At 41.3% G+C, this 21429-nt stretch overlaps 1 protein-coding gene across 2 annotated transcripts in view; it reads right to left on the bottom strand.

Moving 5' to 3' along the window:
- ADAMTS14 (ADAM metallopeptidase with thrombospondin type 1 motif 14) overlaps positions 1 to 19349 on the bottom strand; it is a 223474-nt gene extending 204125 nt beyond the window's left edge. For both annotated transcript variants that reach the window (XM_063434909.1, XM_063434908.1), the window contains exons 1-2: positions 19018 to 19349; positions 17075 to 17472 (exon numbers count right to left, since the gene is read on the bottom strand). In XM_063434909.1, the coding sequence (XP_063290979.1) occupies positions 17075 to 17472; positions 19018 to 19114 (495 nt within the window). In that variant the 5' untranslated portion in view covers positions 19115 to 19349. The remainder of the gene's footprint in view (positions 1 to 17074; positions 17473 to 19017) is intronic.
- Between the last annotated feature and the right edge of the window lie 2080 nt (positions 19350 to 21429).

Raw genomic sequence — 21429 nt, forward strand, 5'->3', positions numbered from 1 at the left:
TGTCCTCCCCCCCCAGGCCCCCTGTGCGGCGGGTGGGGGCCCTAAATCAAATAACCACCCCCCCTCCATCAAAGGTGACTAGGGGTCCCCAAGCCCCTAGTCACCCACCCCCACCCAATAAATTACTACCCTGTAAATAAAATTAAACTTACCATTCGACGTCTTCTTTTTTCTGAAATCTTCATTTTTCAGCCCCAAAAAAGGGCAAATAAAAATCCATTATACCCATCGAACTTAAAATAAAATAAAAAACCAGAGCGCAAAAAAAAAAACGACGAAAAAGAAAAAACCCGAGGGCAAAAAAAATTATCCATCTTCACCCATGGAGGGCTCCGCGCAGACTGAGCTCCGCAAAGCGGGGGAAGGCTTATAAAGCCTTGCCCCACCCTGCAATTAGGCAAAGAACACTCTGATTGGTGGGTTTAAGCCAATCAGAGTGCTCTTTGTCATTTTACACAGCGTGGGAAAATTCCAAAGAACTTTCTCACGCTGTGTAAAATGACACAGAGCACTGTGATTGGATGGATTTCAAGCCATCCAATCACAGTGCTCTGTGTCATTTTACACAGCGTGGGAAAGTTATTTGGAATTTTCCCACGCTGTGTAAAATGAGTGTTCTTAGACTAATTGCAGGGCGTGGCAAGGCTTTATAAGCCTCCCCCTGCCCTGCAGAGCTCAGTCTGCGCGGAGCCCTCCATGGGTGAAGATGGATTAATTTTTTGAGCGTCGGGTTTTTTCTTTTTCGTTGGGAATTTTATTTTTAAGTTCGACGGGTATGGTGTCTTTTTATTTGCCATTTTTTGGGGCTGAAAAATGAAGATTTCAGAAAAAAGAAGACGTCGAATGGTAAGTTGAATTTTACTTCACAGGGTAGTAATTTTATTCCCCCTCACTATTTTTTAGGGTGAGTGGGGTAGGTAGGGGCTTTTTTATTTGGGTGGGGGGGTGGGTGACTAGGGGCTTGGGGACCCCTAGTCACCTTTGATGGGGGGGGACAGTAGGTACCCCCCTTATTGTTTTTTAGGGCCCCCACCCGCCGCTCAGGGGTGGGGGCCGGGGGGGACAGTAGGTACCCCCCTTATTGTTTTTTAGGGCCCCCACCCACCGCGCAGGGGTGGGGGCAGGGGCGAGGACAGTAGGTCCCCCCCTTATTGTAACTTAGGGCCCCCACCCGCCGCGCAGGGGTGGGGGCCGGGGGGGAGGAAAGTAGGTTCCCCCCATTATTCTTTTATAGGGCCCCCACCCGCAGCTCAGGGGTGGGGGTTGGGGGGGAGGACAGTAGGTCCCCCCTCCTTATTGTAACTTAGGGCCCCCACCCACCGCGCAGGGGTGTGGGCCGGGGGGAGGACAGTAGGTCCCCCCCATTATTATTTTATTGAGCCCCCACCCGCCGCGCAGGGGTGGGGGCCGGGGGGAGGGCAGTAGGTCCCACCCCCCATTATTCTTTTATAGGGCCCCCACCCGCAGCTCAGGGGTGGGGGCGGGGGGGAGGACAGTAGGTCCCCCCCATTATTATTTTATAGGGCCCCCACCCGCAGCTCAGGGGTGGGGGCCGGGGAGGAGGACAATGCCCCCCCCTCATTATCCTTTAGGGTAATAGAGTTTTTTTGTTTATTTTTACAGTGAGGAGCCACAGGCTGCTCACTGCTTACTAGACATGCCCCTACTCGCGGTATAGCGAGTAGGGGCAGGTCATTTACTAATACTAAGTAATTTTTACTTAGTATTAGTAAATGTGTCTGAAAGACCAATTTAGGTCTTTCAGCCTTTTAGTAGATAGCTCCCTAAAACCGTGGGAATTAGGGAGTTTTCTACTAAGCGGCTGCAAGATGCAGCCACAGCAATGAATAGGATCGGAGTTTCATTCATTAGAATGAAATTCCGATCCGAACAAAGTCCCGAATTGCGTTCTAACACGAATGGAGAAACTGTTAGAATGCAATTCGGCAGTTGTACCGGCGTCTTGTCTAAGTGACATGAAGCATCGCGGGAACAGATAGGAAAGCAAAGGATCATGGGAAAATTGCTGTGACCACCGGAACGAAGCACACTTTGCTCCTCCGCTGGTCACCGCTGGTCACTGCGTAGGAAACCTCCATAAGAGAAATAGTCCCTACTTTGTCTTATGTTTTAAAGAAAACTAGAGCAGATAGGAAGAAAAGAAGAACAGATCCTGAGAGAGGGAGAGAAGTGGAATCTTTTGGGCGAAAGGTAAGTTCGGCATGACAGTGCCGCTTTAAATATTCCTTCCACATAAAAGCCGCTTCAGCAGCTTCTAGTTCTAACACTCCGGTCCACATCATTAAAAGACTGGGTCGTTGGAAATCCTCTATATACAATACGTACATTCCACGACCAGAACAAGAGCTTCACCAGGCCTTCAGGAATTTAGTCATGTAAACATATGCAATAAAGTGTGTCTTTTCGAACTTCTCTTTGTCCTCTTTTATTTACAGGCCCACTCGGACGTTGGTTTCGGCACACCACAACACACTTTTCATATCAAACAATATCCATTTCATATTAAATTCCGAGCACAAGTAGAAAGGCCATTAGGCCTGAATTTGTGGGAGGAGTAAGTCCCCTACTTAAACCACTAGCCCCTACTCACCTCTGACGTTCGAGTTCAAGTGTTCCCCACCCACCAGCACCCTTAGAACATACAATTCTCCTTGGTGGGCCCTCTTTTTTTTACAGGCCCACTCGGACGTTGGTTTCGGCACACCACAACCAACTTTTCATATCAAACAATATCCATTTCATATTAAATTCCGAGCACAAATATATACATACACACACACACAATACTTATGTATGTGTGTATGTATATTTATATATATATATACATATATAAACACACACACTTGTATTTTCTATATATGTATATTATAACATAATTAAAGCATTTTATAATATATTATACATATATAATGGATATATATGATTTCATTATAAGTGTACTTTGAGATATATATATATATATATGTATATATCTCAAAGTACACTTATAATGAAATCATACATGTATAATATATTATACAATGCTTTAATTATTTTATAAGATATGTATAATATGTTTTTTAAATATTTTTTTTTTACTATTTAGCAGCCTGGGGGACTGCCTGACAACTCAGACAGTCCCCCTGATGGCAGCTCCATAGCCTCCTATTGCGGCCATGTGATCATGGTGATCACATGGCCCCGAAGGGCCGGAGCTGCTGCAGGGGGACTGCTGGGGTCTCGCGCAGTTCCCCCGACCGGGATCGCCAGGTAAGTCCAGGGATCCTATTCGGTCCTTAACGACCGTTTTTGTCAGACGTACCTAGTACGTCTGCGGTCGTTAAGGGGATATATGTATTTATAATGTCATTCCAAATGTAATTGTGTATATTAATATCAAAATACAGTTAGAACAAATGTAAACAGGTATATAATTTTTGTAAAATTGAATTTAATTGGTTTTATTTTATTTTTTTCAATTTATTTATTGATTATTTTTATTATATATATATATTATATAATTAACGTTTTTCTAAGTTTATTTTAATACTAATATATATATATAATTATATAGATTAATATTAAAATGCACTTATTAATTATGTATGTATGTGTATATAAAAGTACTTAGATCATATATATATAACATAAGTACTTTTTATTCCATTTAAAAACACTGTTTTATAACTTTAATAAACTTTAACAAACTTGTTTACAGGCATGAGGGGGACAGCCTGAGAGCTCAGGCACTTTTTGTGTATGATTTGTCAGTGATTGTGTATGTGTGGGTGGTGGTGGTGGAGGGGGGGGGGTCTGTGTGTATATCTCTGATTATGTGTGTGTGGGTATATGATTGTGCACATAGGTCTGTGACTGTGTGTATGTGTCTGTGATTGTGTGTGTATATCTGTGATTATGTGTGTTAATGTATGTGATTGTGTGTACAGGTATTTGTGATTGTATGTGTGTGATTGTGCGTATAGGTCTGTGTGGGTGTGTGGGTATAACTGTAATTTTGTGTATAGGTCTGTGATTGTATGTGTCTGTGGATCTGTGATTGTTTGTGTATGTATGTGATTGTATGTGTGTGGGGGTCTGTGATTGTGTGTGTATGTGTAAATCTGTGATTATGTGTGTATGTTTGTGACTGTGTATATTTGTAATTGTGTGTATAGGTATGTGGGTTTGTGATATTGTGTTTGTGGGTGTGTATGCATGTATGTGATTGTGTGTATAGGTCTGTGATTGTATGTGTATGTCTGTGTGTGTGATTATGTGTGCGTATGTGACTGTGTATAGGTCTGTGATTGTATGTGTGTGTGTGTATCTGTGATTGTGTGTATATTTGTTATTGTGTGCAAAGGTCTGTGAGTGTATGTGATTATGTGTAGATATGTTTGTATGTGTGTATCTGTGGTTATGTGTCCATATGCATATAGATGTGTATGTATTTAGTAGATAGCTCCCTAATTTGGTATCCTTAAATATGTCAATTCCACCTAAGGATAACAAATAAGAGAGTTATCTACTAAACAAAATTAATAAAATGTTTTTTTTCAAATGTATTATATTATAGATTTTATGTGTGGTCCAAGACAATTTGTCTGCGTTCAATGCGGCCCACGGAAGCCAAAAGGTTGGACACCCATGGAATGGAGGGAAAGCTGCAGAGGACTCCAGGCATCATAACCGATTCAAAAAGATGAAACTGCAGAGCTCCTTTAGGTTCAGCTACTTTTGCCTCCAGTTTGAAAATCACTTTTCTGATAATTCACACTTTAGTACATAACCCTGTATATTATTTTTTTTATTAGGGAGGTAAGAGTGGGTTATACTCCAGAGGGGAAAAAAAAAAGAAAGATTATCTTGAAAGCTTACATCTACAGGTCATTTCATTATTTTATTTTTTAAACGCATAATTGGATAAAGTTATTACAGTTAGGGTTGCCAGATCCAGCATGTTTTAGCGAAAACTTCTATATGCTGTGAAACATTACATTAAGCTTGCTCACCTTGTATGTAGAAATAATATTCAGCAGGAATCAAACCAATTAAGCAATCTCGGCAACAACTCCGGGATCACTTCTCGAGCTGAGCCACAGCAGACGTACTTGGCTTTAGGCACCAAAAGATCGTTTTGAGGCAAAAGCAGTCACGCTGGTATCTGACAGGGAAATATTTACTACTTTGGCTATTTTGGAATTAAAGTTGAAATTCACTTTGAAGTCTCACTTTATGAAAGCCATTAAAGCCTATTTCCACCATAACCACTGCAAAAAGCTATATTAATTAAGGTCCTTAGAGTGATACTTAAGTTTAAGTAATTGATTAACTTACAGTAATATAGGACTTCAATGTACAACATGTGCACTCTTTTCATGTACTGCTCACAACATATTGATTTGATTGGTATCCAAGCACTCATAGTAGCTGTGGTCAACTCTTGCCTGCAGTGTCCCTTTAACCCCTTAAGGACCACGCTTCTGGAATAAAAGGGAATCATGACATGTCACACGTCATGTGTCCTTAAGGGGTTAAGGTACTTAACATATACACTCTAATTCACTAACATTTTCAGTAAAAGATAAGATGCCTTTTGTCTTTTCTGACTTAATAGGTGTCAGATTCAGATTTCCACACTCCCAAACGAACCTCCATTCTCAGTCCAAGAGAGTTATAACATCACAAACCTGAAGGCTAGCAATTGTGTATAAACCCCTCTTCCTCAGTTATTGAAAAAGCAGCCAGGAGAAAGGGCCCTAATTCCAAATTACATGTGACTTGCTAGCTGACAAGCAGTCTGTATTGGCTGCATTGAGGGGTGTGTCTGACTGACCCAAATCTGAGGTTTGGACAGAAAAGAGCTGCATGGAGGAGGTTTGGAAACGTTCCTTGTGATAGCATCAATATGGTAAGCCATTATTTATTTATTTTTTTTAATTAAACTTACAGTTTAAACTGAGTCTTGTTCCCAAACTGGAACATACTAGCTATCCATTAACCCCTTAAGGACACGTGACATGTCATGATTCCCTTTTATTCCAGAAGCTTGGTCCTTAAGGGGTTAAAGGAACGGGGTGAGGTGAGGTGGTGTGTGGTGGTGTTGTGTGACAATTGGGGATCTGGATTTTATTGTCAAATATGAGATTTTTTTTTATGTATATGAAGGATGTTAGGGAGGGAAATTACATATTTTTTTTGTTTTGAGTGCAATGCAGTGTATATATATATATATATATATATATATATATATATATAATTTTTTTTTTTCTTAAGTAACACTATACAGTTAGGAATAGAAACTGCATCCCTAACACTGGCCTGTGCCAGTGTGCATTGACTGTCATCCTTCTATTATAGTAGAGGCAATAGTACAACACTGTAGACATGATGACTCCTGTGTAAAAGTATTATGGATTTGCAGACAGCTGATCACACTACCTCATGCACTTACAGCTAATCACCAGCAATAGAGACTGTTCTCTCTCTTTGCTTTGTTTGTGTGTGACCTCAATCCATATTTCTTGAAATCAATTACACATACAATTAGTTTACTCACTGCAGTACCAGTAAGTACATTTTAAGGGGACACTATAGGCACCCAGACCACTTCAGCTAGTTGAAGTGGTCTGGGTGCAGTGTCCCTTTTGTACTTAGTGCTGCAAATTACCTTGTACTTTTGTACTTAGTGCTGCAAAATCTCCTAGACAGCCCCAGGGGATACGCTTCTTGGATCGAAATGGACATTTGGTCCGCTAAATGATGCTGGACGTACTCACGCTCTGCATGAGGACATCCAGCATCAGATTGTTCCCTATAGGAAAGCATTGATGTAATGCTTTCCTATGGGGAGGTCTAATGCGTAAGCACAGCATTTTACACGCATGCACAATAGCACCCGCATGTCGGAGGAGGCGGTGCTTTGACGCAGCGCCGAGGGACATCAGTGCTGGGATCAGGTAAAAAAAATGGGTTTTTAACCCTTTTATTTAATGCGATGGGGGGCATGATGGTGGGGGAAGGCAGAGGGACAGCTTTGTATTCCTGGCACTATAGTACCCATTTACGCAAACAAGGCAGCCTGTTTGATTCAATATCAAGCATGGAGGCTCTCATGTCCCATAATGAGGATAAAATCGCATGTATCTTTAAAGCTCTTTTTTTTTTTTTTTTTTTTTTTTTTTTTTTAATTAGAAAAGCAAAACTAAAAAGTCACTCTTTAAAGAATCCTTTTATAACCCCTATAATACACCTAACAACAAGTTGCACCTATGTGAAACCACTTGTAAAATTCAATGTGTATGTAAAATATTTTGTCAGAACTTCAAGAAGCAGAGAATGTGAAAGATATTTGTCTTTCAACGACTACTGGAAAAATCACACTTTAAGTACTTTTTCAAAGGTTTTCAAATTGTTTACATATATAAAAGAGATAAGTATCCTGCAGTTTTCTTGGAACCATGCAGTAGTTGCTTAGACATTCTCTTTATGAAAATGACTAAAAATACTTTTTATTTTGTGTGATATGCATGCAGGTGCAAAGTGCCAACGTGCCAGTTAACAAATATTTCACACCACTTTGCTACACTTTTTTTCCAATGGATATCTTTTCATTCAGCCATGTATTTTTTATTTTTTTTAATTCTTTATTTTTGTTGTGCAGGTAGGTACATTGTTAGGTCAAGCGCCACAACAGCGCACACGTTGTATACATGGAAAACAGTGGCAGTAGTACATGCACATTTTTTATATTTAAGTTTAAAACAGTTCTATCTTAATCACTAAGTATGTTTGATAATAGGTAATATACATGGTAGGTAATTATGAGAAGTTAAGGAGTTATGCCTGTGAAGGCTTGCTAGGTGTAACAAAGAAGAAATAACGCATACGGTTAACTTTGAGTATGAGCAAATGCGTGCCAAGGTGAGGTTACGTGCATTATTACAGAAATGAACATCTTATAACGTAGTAATGATGTTGGCTGCAAGGAACAGTAGTTCGGTCGGGACCATAAGGTGAAGGTAGACGGCTATGATTACAAGGTACCGTCCCGCAGCCAACATAAAAGAAAAGAAAGAAGAGAGATAAATAAAGTCTGTCCTGTTACATGCATACATGCTGCTCATATTAGATTACGTTATTGCAACGAAAAGCTATATACAAATGTCTGAGTGCTACGTAAGACTAGGAACATATGCCTGTTCGGTTTTACTCCCATAATGGAGATGATAAGGAAGGGTTCCTGAGACGTAAAGCAAGTGAACGTAAACATCAGCGGGGTGAGAAAGTGTATAGTTGTAATTGTATAGGTAAAAATGAGTGCTTATGTATATGGAGATCTTACGGACTTGCCCAGGCACGGGTTAGTGGTGTATGTAGTGTGTGTATGTACATTAGTGGTGTACATTAGTGGTGTATGTAGTGTGATTTCCTATGGTGTTATTACAGTGCGATGGGTAACACGGTGGCACAGTAAAGGTACCAATCAATAGATTTTTGTGAAAGCACATTGACATGCTAGGCAGCGCAAGCAGAGCAGGAAGCAGAGTGTTAATGTCACACTAGTCCAAGGGAGCACATATAATGCTCTGAATAGTAGGGCTGTTAGACAGCAACTTGCCCTAGATCGCCAAAGGGACACCAGATGATGTGATGATCGCCAACGATGTGTGCCCGCAGAGTGACTTCGGTTCCAGGGGTTTTGTAGCAATAATTAAACACGAACTGGTTGAGTTTTGCAGGAGTAGGTTGGTATGAGGTCTCCTACTGGAGTTTATGTCCAGGGTTTAGGCAGTGGCTGCCTTATAGGTATCTTCGTGGAGTCTTCGTGGCACAAATGGGGCTGCTCCTGCCGGGTCCCACGTGTGTGTCGCCGCTGTGGTGCTCGTTCCTCCGGTCGTTAATGCGTCCCGTGGGAGGCCCAGAGTCTCCAAGATTGCCGCAGCTCCTTCGAGGTCCCGGATAGGGTATGTGTTGCCGGCCTAGAGGACCGTTAGGACTTGAGATCCCCGCCAACGATAGGGGATGTCTTTGGCTCTGAGTATTGATGTGAAAGGCTTTAGTGTCCTGCGCCAACCCAAAGTGCTCCCCGATAAGTCGGCGAAGAAAGTGAGGTTCGAGTTCCCGAAGTTGTAGGGGGTTTTCCCCTTGAGTGCCCCCATTACTGCAGCCTTGTCTTGCTTAGTGTGAAAACGGACTATTACGTCCCGTGGGGCCGTGGTCGGTGCCTTTGTTGGTTTCGGGATGCGGAACACATCTGCAAACATCACCCCTTTCGCCTGTTTAGGTGCGAGAATTGCTGTTATCAGTCGCCTCACGCAGTGTGGTATTTCAGCGTCCGGGATCACTTCAGCAAGGCCTCTGATTTTAATATTGTTGCTGCGCCTGTAATCCGCGAATCTCTGTTGCCGCGAATCTCTGTTCCGTGGCTGCATGGTGTCGGTGGATTGTTTGGATCTCCTGTAGCAGGTGAGTAATTTGTGCCTTCGTGTCATGGGAGTCCTTTTCCACGATATCCATTCGACCCTGTAGGCCCTGCAAGTCTTTGCGGAAGGCCGCCATGTCCCCTTGGAGGTCCCTCCGCAGGCCTGCCAGTAGCTCCTACATGTCCGCCTTGGTCACCGGTGCAGAGTCCGGTTTGGTAGTCGTAGTTCCGGTCTCTGGCTGGGCTCTTGTAGGGAGGGCATGTGGAAGTCCTCGGGCTCCATGAGCTGGTCGTCCGAGAAATCGGAGCTTTCACCCATGTAGGCGGCCATTTTGGGTAGAGGGGCGCCATGTGCCTGCCTCCATAAGTCTCCAATGCTGGAGCCTGGCTTCGGCTTGTCAGGTTTTTGCTTCTTTATTTTTCGTCCCATCTTGGCTCGGGTTGCCTGGGAATCCGTTTTTCCTCGGTTATATATGTTTTAAAGCCGTTTAGAGTTGTTTATCAGGTTGCTGGTCACGGAGCGCGGGTATCATGCGACCGTTCAGCTCCACAGCTTGGCTCCGCCCCTCCATTCAGCCATGTATTTTACCTTTTTGTGATGATACAGTTATTTAGCATTGATCAAAGCCTCGCTGTTTACACCAAAATTGTACCTAAGACACCGCCTTCTAAAAAGTTTGAGTTGCAAAACTGTGCTTCTGACAGGAATGGGTAGGGTTGGAATCCCTCAATAGCAAAATGTAGGCAATTTAGAAAATGTATCAGAAGGTAAAATGCTAAATGTATACTGACAGACCTTGGCTCGATTTTCAACAGCAGAACCTGTATGACAGTTTATGATAACTTAAAATAAGCCAAGGATCCGAGTCAGATGACTCAACAAACTGTAAATGTAGCCAAAAAAAATTCTAGGCAGCAAACAATGGAATATTCAGAATAATGAAAATCAGGTTAATTGATGTAACAGGGAGAGTGAGAACCGCTAAGCAGAATATTGCCAAAATTGGTTAGCAAGAGATCTGTGTTTACATAATTGTGTCTTTTAGAATTGATGGTGACACCCGAGGTGTTCCTAGGGTATTTTTTTTTTTTTTAGGAAAATGTTGTGTAGCCTTCTGCAACACCCCCAAGCCCCTTTTTGTTAAGGGAAATTACATGACTATACGCACATACTGACATTCATATGCACATACACAATCGTATACATACACAATCATATTCACATGTACCTACCTTACATATGCACATAAATGAACACTTACACTCATACACACATTGATTATACAGACTCGTGTACACACATACAAATATTTACATCCATAAACACACACCCACACACTTCTTTTTAAGGTGTTTTTCACATTGAAGTACTGTGAGCTCCCAACAGCTCCCTCCCCTTATACCAGTCCAGGACAGCCGCAGAGCTGGTACCTGTGCACTTTACCGTCACCAGCATTACGCCAATAGACAGGTGCCAACACCAGCAGTAGGTGATGCTGTGGATGACACATTGTGCCATAGTAAATTGAACGTCATAAAATTACACACTTGTTCAGCATTGGAATAACATTGCCCTAGTGTGGGAAGATACCGCATAGTGTCCAGGAAACCTTGTAGCTTATATCTAAGGTGTCATACATTTTTGTTTTGTATGTGTTTATTGTTTAATGACAACTCACTAAGAAAGTGGTTCTTAACCCCTTAAAGCGACACAATAGTCATCAAAACAACTTTAGCATAAGAAAGCAGATATGTGGTATAGATCATGTCCCTGCAGTTTCACTGCTCAATTCTCTGCCATTTATTAGTTTGATCACACTTTTGTTTCTGTTCATGCAGCCCTAGCTACACACACCCTGGCTGTGACTTAAACAGCCTGCATGAAAAAATGGTTTAATTTTCAATATGGTGTTAGCTTACTTTAGAAGTTTTATCTACTGCTTGGTAGATTGAACTTTAATCACATACAGGAGGCTCCAGTAAGGTCTAGAAGCTATTAACAGTGCAGGAGATTAGAAATTCTAAATTAAACCAACTGTGCCAGAAAGGAAGTTTAAACAGTAGATCTCGCTTTACAGGAAATGCTTTGGCAGGCTGTGTCACAGGCAGGGAGTTGTGAGTACTTCTTAAAAGGGTATGCACACAGCTCATACATTCACATTCCTGAATGATTTGAACAACAAAACATGCATTAGAAGAAGACACTCAGGGAGGCATATCGTATGGATATTACTGTTTGTAGTTCCTCTGACTGTCTGCAGCCAGGTTGTGAATTAAAAGCTGCCCACTCCGTGATCTTGAGGCTGAGACTGTGTGCATATGTTTGATAAGGAAGTCTTTAAGGTATGAGGGGGCGTGGCCAAGGAGGCAGGCTTTTTGGTGCAGCATTCTGCAAAACATGTATTTATTTTGTGCAAAAACTATAAAGATTTGAGCATGCAAAACAATTACAAGCCAAAATCTATCAAATGATAACTGATCAGACTCTTTAATTTCTGTCAGGCTGTTGCAAGATGAAGAGATCTTCCAACTGTACATGTATACATCTCTCAGGCATGCCCCATGCACGTTTCCAGCATTCCTAGGAATAGCACACTGGTTAAACCCGTGTTCCCCCAGGAGGCGGTGTAGAAAGCAGACGCAAGAAGAAGCAGGTAAATATGAACCTTAAGGGTTATTACTACAGGACCACAGCACTTACCCCACTTTTGATATTAAATGGTCTGGGTAATTTTAGTTGTCCTGAAAGCAGATTTTTCACCTTATACCCCTTAAGGACCCAACTTCTGGAATAAAAGGGAATCATGACATGTCTCACATGTCATGTGTCCTTAACGGGTTAAAGGTTTTTGTATATTTTGCAAAGACTCCCAATGGCGACATCTCTGCCTGGAGTGTGGTGGCCCAGGGATGTAGTAGAAGGAAGTAAAACTTACTTGAAGCTGCTTGTTCAATCATGTGTGAGAGAGAGAGTATAACACTGATGATTAGATTGTGTCTTGCATTGAGTCAGCAGACTATGCATGATTGAATTGACAAAACTAGACTGCAGAATCTCCACTTGTCAAATTTTATCAACTTAGGCATTTACCATAAGACAAAGTAATTCCTATTTTGTTATCTGTTGTCTGCATTAGAATTTCAATGAAATTCCAACGCCATCAAAATTATATATTATCTTTAGGAAATACTCATAAATACAGTTGCTGGTTCAGTACCCACACTGATGTTTCTAGCAACAGACACATACAGAAATGTGGACTAGAAAGTACGAGAATTCAAAGATAAGTATTTAGCCATATTGAGAGCTTATATAAAAATACAAAATTATGTGCTTTACAAATTTCAACAATTATGCGGCCAGAATTGCGCAAAAAAAAAAAGTCATTGTAGCAGGCACTCTCAATGAAGTAGTCTCGGTGCAGTGGCACTTTAGTTTTTTTCCCTTTAATCTAAAACGTTGTTTTTCAAAAGATATGACAATGTTTTGTTGAAGTAGGTAGTGGGATCAGGGAGCAGCGCCTGTGAAGGAATTCCCACGCTCAGAGCAATATGGAGGAGGGAAGGAAAAAGACACGGCTATAGTGTAGTATATTGAGATCTTAAGTGATGGTAAATGAAGGGAAAGGAATTGCACTTACAATTTTCTGGAGCCTATACTCAGCTCCAGATATGTGCGCCTGGACGGTACAATCCCTGCCTATTGATATGTAGATGGTCCTTGGATGTCCTCAAAAAGGGGGTCTCCAGTGGTGGTAGGGCATATCTCCTTTCCAATGGCAGTAGGCCGGTATTCAAATAATTGGTGATATATAAAAAGGATAAAAACACAAAATAGTGCTCTCTGGATAATACAAAATAATAAAAAAAAATGGAGGTATACTCACAATGCAGAGCAAATAGGATATTGCTCAATATATGTAGGCGTAGGTGGTATGATCCCCACCAAGGATATCACTCTTCGAATCCTCCAGTGGGGGTGTTGGATAGATAAAGTTGATAAAGCCTCTTTGCAGGAGAAATGCGTTAGTGTTTTTTAAAGCTGTTTAATGTTACTATTTTTTATCTCCAATAAAGATAGCTCATTTATGCTATTGGAGCCTGCAAGCCTATCCTTTTATTCTATTTTATTTTATTTTATTTTATAATATAATTATTTTTACTCTCTCCAACACCCCTACTGGAGGACTTGAGGAGTGATATCCTTGGTGGGGATCATACCACCTACGCCTACATATATTGAGCAATATCCTATTTGCTCTGCATTGTGAGTATACCTCCATTTTTTAAATCATTTTATTTTGTATTATCCAGAGAGCACTATTTTGTGTTTTTATCCTTTTTATATATCACCAATTATTCGAATACCGGCCTACTGCCATTGGAAAGGAGATATGCACTACCACCACTGGAGACCCCCTTTTTGAGGACATCCAAGGACCATCTATATATCCATAGACGGGGATGGTACCGTCCAGGCGCACATATCTGGAGCTGAGTATAGGCTCCAGAAAATTGTAAGTGCAATTCCTTTCCCTTCATTTACCATCACTTAAGATCTCAATATACTACACTATAGCCGTGTCTTATTCCTTCCCTCCTCCATATCGCTCTGAGCGTGGGAATTCCTTCACAGGCGCTGCTCCCTGATCCTACTACCTACATCCATCGTACCACCAGAAAAGAAGAGACTCTGGTTTTTGGGAAGTTTCAGCAGCCACATACTATTGCAAGTACTGATATTCCACCTACCCCTCCAATGTTTTTTTGAAGGGTTAAGTATACCTCTTGTGGCTGCCTTCCTGAGGATGTCAAACATCAAATACAGCTCAAAGGGAAGCATTTTTTTTCAGTGCTTCCCCATGAGAAGCATATGACTGGACTCACACACCAGAGGAGCAGTGGATTAAACGATCATCAGATTAGTAGGCAACGCCTCCAGGATGATGTCATGGGAGGTAGAGCTGGCTACAACACTGAGTGAGTCTAGTTGCTGGAAAAAGAAGGTAAGAAATCCCTTTTCCCTATTGTATACATGTTTGTATTCCTAATGTTGTAGTTTTTCGTTTAAAGTACCTGGCACTGGCCTGCTACTCAGTATTAAACAATTTTCAGGATGTTTAATACTGCATACTCCTGGCTACTTACAGCATTGCTCAATTGGAGATATGGCTAAAGCAGGTCTTGACAAATCCCAGGTCGCCATGGCGACTAAGAATTTAGCCCTGGCGCCTGGGATTGGTCGCCCCGTTCCCTCCCTCCTCCTCCCGCAGGGAAATTGCAAGCTGGAAGGGCAGCATGTAAACACTACCTGATTGCCGCCTGCATTCCTCCGAGCCTGCCCACCCACATTGCTCAGAGCCCGTCCCCCTGCGCTCCTCAGAGCCGGTCCGCCAGCCCGCATTCCTAAGAGCTGGCTTGCCTGCCGACGTTCCTTAGAGCCTGCCTCCAGCCCGCCTCTATTATGCAGAGCCAGCTGCTTTCCCATTCCCCTACAGGTTCCCTTCACTTCCTCCCAGCACACAGAGATCTGCACGGGGCTGGAGAGAAAGGAGGAGGGGGGCTGGAACAGCGGCAGCTACTCGCCGCAGCCAGCCTCACTAACCCATTGTAATTTGCTGCTGCCCCGTCCCACTGGACCCCAGGGAAGCCACCCCCCTGAGCTCAAAAGGTAGGTTGGTGAAAAATATGTATTTTTTAAAAACAAAATTAATTTGTGTGTTTATGTCTATGTGTATTTGTGTATCCATTTGAATGTATCAAAAATGAAAATGCTTTGTGACTGTGTGAGAGTGTGTGTCCAGTGTGTCTGTCAGCATGTGTCCGTCGGGGGGTGTGTGTGTGTGTGAGTGTCTGTCTGTCAGCATGGGAATTCTGATCGTATGTGAATGGTGTTCTTACTCACCTTTTTTCCAACACTGTGCCAGTCTCGCTGCAGCTGGCCCACCTCCATAGCTTATTAATTATGTATCAGCATCTCTTTGTAGATATGCAATAAATCAGTGCATCTCTCTGGGGAATGTTCAGCGCCTCCATGCAGAGCGTGGAGACGCTGAATGTAGGTGCTGCACATTGTGTAGTACTGAGATAGGAGACACTTTAGATGTTACTAGGCAGCAATGTAAACATTGAAAATTCTGCAGGGACAATCTACAGACACCAGAGCAACTACATTAGGCTGTAGTAGTTATGGGGACTATAGCGTCCCTTTAAGAATTGCATTTTTGTCGTAGGGGAAATAAACTGGCTCCTAGATTGAAAGCAAAATTGGCATGCCCTGGGCTAAGGCATAGATTACATACTTCCTTCTAGCCATAGAAATTCATACCATGACTGGGCACCGTGATAGGCTGAAGGCAGTCAACTGACACTCTCAGCCAATCACTGCCGCCCATTGCTCATCAGCCAAAGCAGCTCAGGGGGAATGGACAACTGGGGACTTAAAGGACCATGCCAGGGGACTCCAGACTCTCTAACACTTCAATGAGATGAAACTGTTATAGGGTCCTTTTTAATTCAAGGTCCATCTGCCACTTCAATGCATATGCAGAAAACATTTAAACAGGAAAAATATATACTGCTCAATTGAATAGGCACCCACAGACAGCAACCATATAACTGTTGATTTTTTACTTGTTTGTGTATGAGCATATATGCTGCACTACTTGATTTGCTTCCTAAAGTTACTTAGCTTATGGAATTCCATAAGGAATGAAGTACTAACCTTTTATTATTTTAATATAGTAGTTTAATTTCACTTCAAATATTTACTTTTACTGTAAAATAATAATCTTGAGCATATGTGCAGTAAGAGGTGTGGTGAAGTCTGAGTCAAGAATTAGTCATCTATAAATTCCTTTGGTGTTGGAACACAAAGGAAAAACAAAACCACATGGCTAATTTACATACAATACTGATAAATACTGGCCCATATATTCACGTCTTATTAAGTTTTTTGAAACGAAGATGATCACATGTTGGAACTATCTCCACAAGTATGTATTGCCAAGATTTCTCCCCATCCAACAAGATAATTCTTAGCTAACAGCTGGTATACAGTGTGGAATGTAAACAATAACCAACCCAAGACAGATAAAGGAATGCTGACTCTTTTTGTATCAGAGCTACCAGGAAACACTACTCAGCAGAACCTTGTTTAAGGATTAGCAAAAAATTACATGAGGTACAAGAGGTCTACAAGAACCACTGAGAAACACCACAGTTAATTACAAGAAGGCTGCAGCACAATTATTTAAAAAAAAAAAAAAAAAAAACAGACTGAACTTGGAGTGGATAGAACATCAATTAGACCTTCATAACGCTCCCATTACTATAAATAACCTCACATTAGAGATGTCTAAATATGTTTTTGGCAACTGTCAAGCTGACAGTAGACCAAATTATTCTGAGAGTTATAATGGGAATGCATTCGGCATGTGCAGTATACAATGGTATCATCTATTTAAAACCTCTAAGTCTTTATTTTTGGTAAAATTGATGTCCAAATTGATCTATTTCGCACAACCAACTAATCCCATTTTAAACAGAAATTACAAAAGGCTGCATATGAACAGGAGGCTGTAAAACTCCCGTGGTGGGAAATGTTGCCTTGACCATCTAGGAATTAGAAGATGTAACGCCTCAACTTACCAGCCCATCACAGTTGCTTATGGCCACAGTTGCTCCTGGCATATCTGTGACATCTCCTGTATAAACACACCCAGCATGGAGCGACCTTCGCAAAATCTCCTGAAAATCCTCCTGCCACTCAATTGTAGCCTCATGAGAAACCAGACGTCTGTTGGGCTTGAGACGTAGATGCAGCTGCTTCCCGAAGACTGTGACATTGAAGTACAAGTAGCTATCATCTGAATGCGTTTCTGGTGGGTCAGAGATGCTGCGGGCCACCCTCTTGCCATTGTGCTTTGAGCTTTGCCCGCCTCTGGTTTTTCCTGTTGCTGACACCACGTGGGAAAGGTATCGTCCCAGTCGATCTGTACTGAATGGGACAATCACACCATATTCACTTAGCTTTCCAGAGAAGGGTTCTATTGGGAATAAGTAAATGAAAACTGTTTAGGTCTGTAGAAACGTACTAAAGTGTTAAACATCGTTGAAGATAAGCAAGCATTTTATTTTGTTATGCCTGACTTGTGGCTTTGGAAATCTAATACATTACCCATGGAATCCAAATCCTAAAACTCCTCCTTTTTTGTAGTCTAACACTACAACACATTTTCACGAAATGCATACTTCAGGCAAGATGGGAATTTTTGTAATATTATCAAAAGTAGATGGTTAATGTGAAATATTCATTTGTGAGCTATTGTCAAAAAATGTAATGTGTGCGCATATGTGCGGAAGTACATTTGTGTGTATGTATATCCTTTATATAGTGCCAAAATATTCAGCAGCACTTTACAATTATAGAAAGTGGCCCTGTGCTCAAACAAGCTTACAATCTATGAGGATTTAAGGTAGGTGGATATATATATATATATATATATATATATATATATATATATATATATTGTCTTACCCTGGAACACTTATTGGTGAGGTCTGACTGGAATTCGAACCTGGGTTTCCCGGTTCTAAGGCAATAGCGTTACCACTGCACTAACCAGCATATTTACTTATATCATAATATTTTACTAAATTCTTAGTTATTATGTTGTTTCCACCAGGGAGGATTTATAAAAACCATGCCCTGCAGCTTGGTTTGTATGGAGTGAGGGGAGCACCTGTCAAAACAAAACACATGTATGTATTAAGTCATACATAACAGAAGACAACCTGCATGGATTAAGTTGGCAAATCTCTATCCTCGTCCGTATAAGCGGCACTCTAATAATTTGCCTGAGCTTTTTGTACAATCTACCAGTCACTCACCTAAGAGACAAAATCCATTTAAATAAAACCTAACACTGTAAAACGCGGTTGTCTATGCGTTAATGACCCACGTCTCAATAAACCAGAAATTCCATCCCTTCCTCTCCTAAGAAAACTAGCAGCCAGATTAGGTTACACACATTTTAGAAATGAATGAGCGTGGTTATTTAAAAAACAGAAGAAGGGCTGGAAATAGTGGTAGGTTTTCTAAGTGGTAAACAGGGCTCAATAGTTTGAATTCATTAAATTATGATGCTGTTCGACTAGCAATAATTCCAGCTGAAGGCATAGGGAGCTTTTTGAGTGATGTCTGTGTGATGTAGAGGATTGCAGTTTAATGTTTCCCCTGCCGGCTTATTTATTCCATGCCAAATAAATCATTTTGACTGCTTACAATATCAGGTACACATAACACATACACACAGCAAAACAGACCTACAGCTCTAGTTTACAACCAAAACCAAATGGAAAATAAAAGGTCCTAAAGTGTCAATTTTGAAGCTTAGTAGCTTAGTCTATATTTTAGTCTTTGAAATCGGTTTCAGAACAGTGTTGATATTCTTAATGACTGTTTACAAAGTATTAATTACAAAAATTAATAGTTTTAAAAAAACTAAAAAAAAAAAAAAAACAACCTATGCCTTGAACTTTAAAACTTTTTAATTAAATGCACTGGATCCCTACTTTTCATAAATTCATACCTTTTGCAATAAATGAATCCACAGTCAGCCAGCAACAAGAAGCTAAAAAGCAAGTTACAATCCCATACATGCAGATAAAATCCATTGGTTTTAGCATTGAAATGAAATATGTACAGTTTTCCTAGGGAAGAAGCAGAATAAAATCCAGTAGGTGAGGTGATTAAGTTGATTTTCCTTCTTGTGAGAATGCCCTTACTTTGCTCTGTTAGCAGTGCAATTAGAGAGAAGGAGAGAGATCTTGTAGGATTTTGCAAAGCCAGCCAGGCGTTTAACAGTCTCCTCTCCTCCTGTTGGACTACTACAGACTGACAGATCAGGAGAGGCACACTCTGGAGGGGTGGGGGGAAAACTTGCAGAGGCTTTGATACAGTCTTTTTGGAACCTGGTTAACTGTGCCTATCCAGGACAAGCTCTATCCATTTAGGAAGGCAAAAGAAAAGAGGGAGGAGAAAGAGAGAGAGTGGAAAAAGGGAGGGCAGTCTGTATAGTCAGTGTGCATTGCAGAACTCTGCCTGGGGATGCAAGTACTGACATCATCTCAATAACATTGTATTACAGACACACCCTGAGTTCCCCCTGTCCCTCCTCTGGACAGAGGGGTCTCCCAAATCTGTCATGTAAACTTTTGCATTCTGTGAAAGTTTTGGGATTGGAGGAAGGGAGGCGAATTAGTTCATGTAAATCACCTATGCTGTGAATAATAAAATCTGTGTTTCCTGTAGTAAATGAATCCATTCAGTCATTTTAAATTTTTACGCTTTAAATTTCCGATTGGGAAGTAAACTGTTGCAAAGCGATAATGTATTTGAAGGCAGTCTCTGTGTTCTAATTCCAATTAGAACAATTTCGATTTCTTGTGAGCCCTAACATTCTTTTATCTCTTGGGAACGTGGCTTCGGTCTGAGTTACAAAAACGACTTGGCAATACACACAAGGAATTGTTGGTTTGAAGCAAATTTTCCCTTTAAATTAATTCAGAACTCTCTATCAAGCATAAATCGTGTGTTATAAATACAATAGTTTATTTTATGCAACCTGTATAGATTCAGTTTATGCTCCTGACTTAATGGGACACAAACCACTTAACCTCAATAATACATTGTCGTTTTATAGAAACATTGTCACCTTTTTTCCGACAACCACTAGAGACGCTTGCTCTGCAACAGGAGTCACATTCGGTTCTTTAATCAAATGCTTCTTATAGGAAGCATTTGATTGGACGAATGCAGTGTTTTTCCATGCATGTGCATCGCATCTCAAATGATTCTTAAAGAGTAGCATTAGATTGGACGAGAATGTGGAAGACATCAGCAGACTTGATGACAAAGAATGAGGAGCAGTACAGTGGCAGTGTCTCAGTGCTGGAAACGAGGTAAGTAAACTTTATTTTTTTTTTTTTTAAATTCTTTATTTATATACAAGGTAAGGTAACCACAGGCACGTGGAAGCAGTATAAAGAGATACATAGTGCAATAACATTGTCCCACATATATAAAACCTTTAGCCCATGAACATACAGTGGTTTTGAAAACATTACGTTAAAGAAAGCAAAAATATTAATCAGTCCACAGTTTTCATAGCTCGTGAGAGTTCCTTTGTTATAAATGCAAGAACATGTGTGGAGTTACACCTTGTTGTTTTTTATTTTAGTAATATAGGAAAATAACAGTCCTCCTCTGTACACCGCTCAGGTCTACATACATCCTTAGCGTGTTAGAGCAGTAGGCCTCGGTTTTCCGTCTAAAAAGCCAAAGAATCCCAGTTCTATATACAAGGCTAGTTGGTTTACATGATATCTTTGACCTCGTATCATTTGTGGGCGTCGCCTTAGGCACTGGATCGGCATGTATGCGATACAGTGTCCCAAGCCTTCAATGGGCGGTGTCACTTAGATAGAGGACCGAGCGATGATAAGGCCTGGTGTACATAGGGTCGGACGTAGAAAGGATAAAGAAGATAGGGTGAAGGAACTCAGAGAGAAGAGGGGGAGGGTGTGGGGAAGGAAAGGGGGGAGGGGAGGGTGGAAGGAGTAGGTTCAATCCGTAGTAGCGTGTTATAATTATAGGAAAGTTTCATGAATTAAATTTAAACTGTAAGGCGTTGGGCCCTGGTGGAAATCAAGGTGCTGCAAGTATCTTCTCCAAGCCATAACCGGTCCCGACGAAGACGAAGTCTCAGGCGGGGTTCCGAAGTAAATCCCCTTTCCTCTCCCTTAGTCTCCGATTCCGCTGTTTATCCACGGGGCCCAGACCCTATCAAACTTTTTAGTAGTGCCTCTAACTAGCGCCGTCAGCTTATCCATAAGGAAAGCGTCCTTGATCTTTTGCACGACTACGTCGACTGGGGGGGTGTCGGGTTGGAGCCACACTTGGGCCAGGGCTCTTCTAGCAGCTAAGTTCACTTTGTGCAATA

Source organism: Pelobates fuscus, chromosome 10, assembly GCF_036172605.1.
Source record: "Pelobates fuscus isolate aPelFus1 chromosome 10, aPelFus1.pri, whole genome shotgun sequence".
Lineage (NCBI taxonomy): Eukaryota > Metazoa > Chordata > Amphibia > Anura > Pelobatidae > Pelobates > Pelobates fuscus.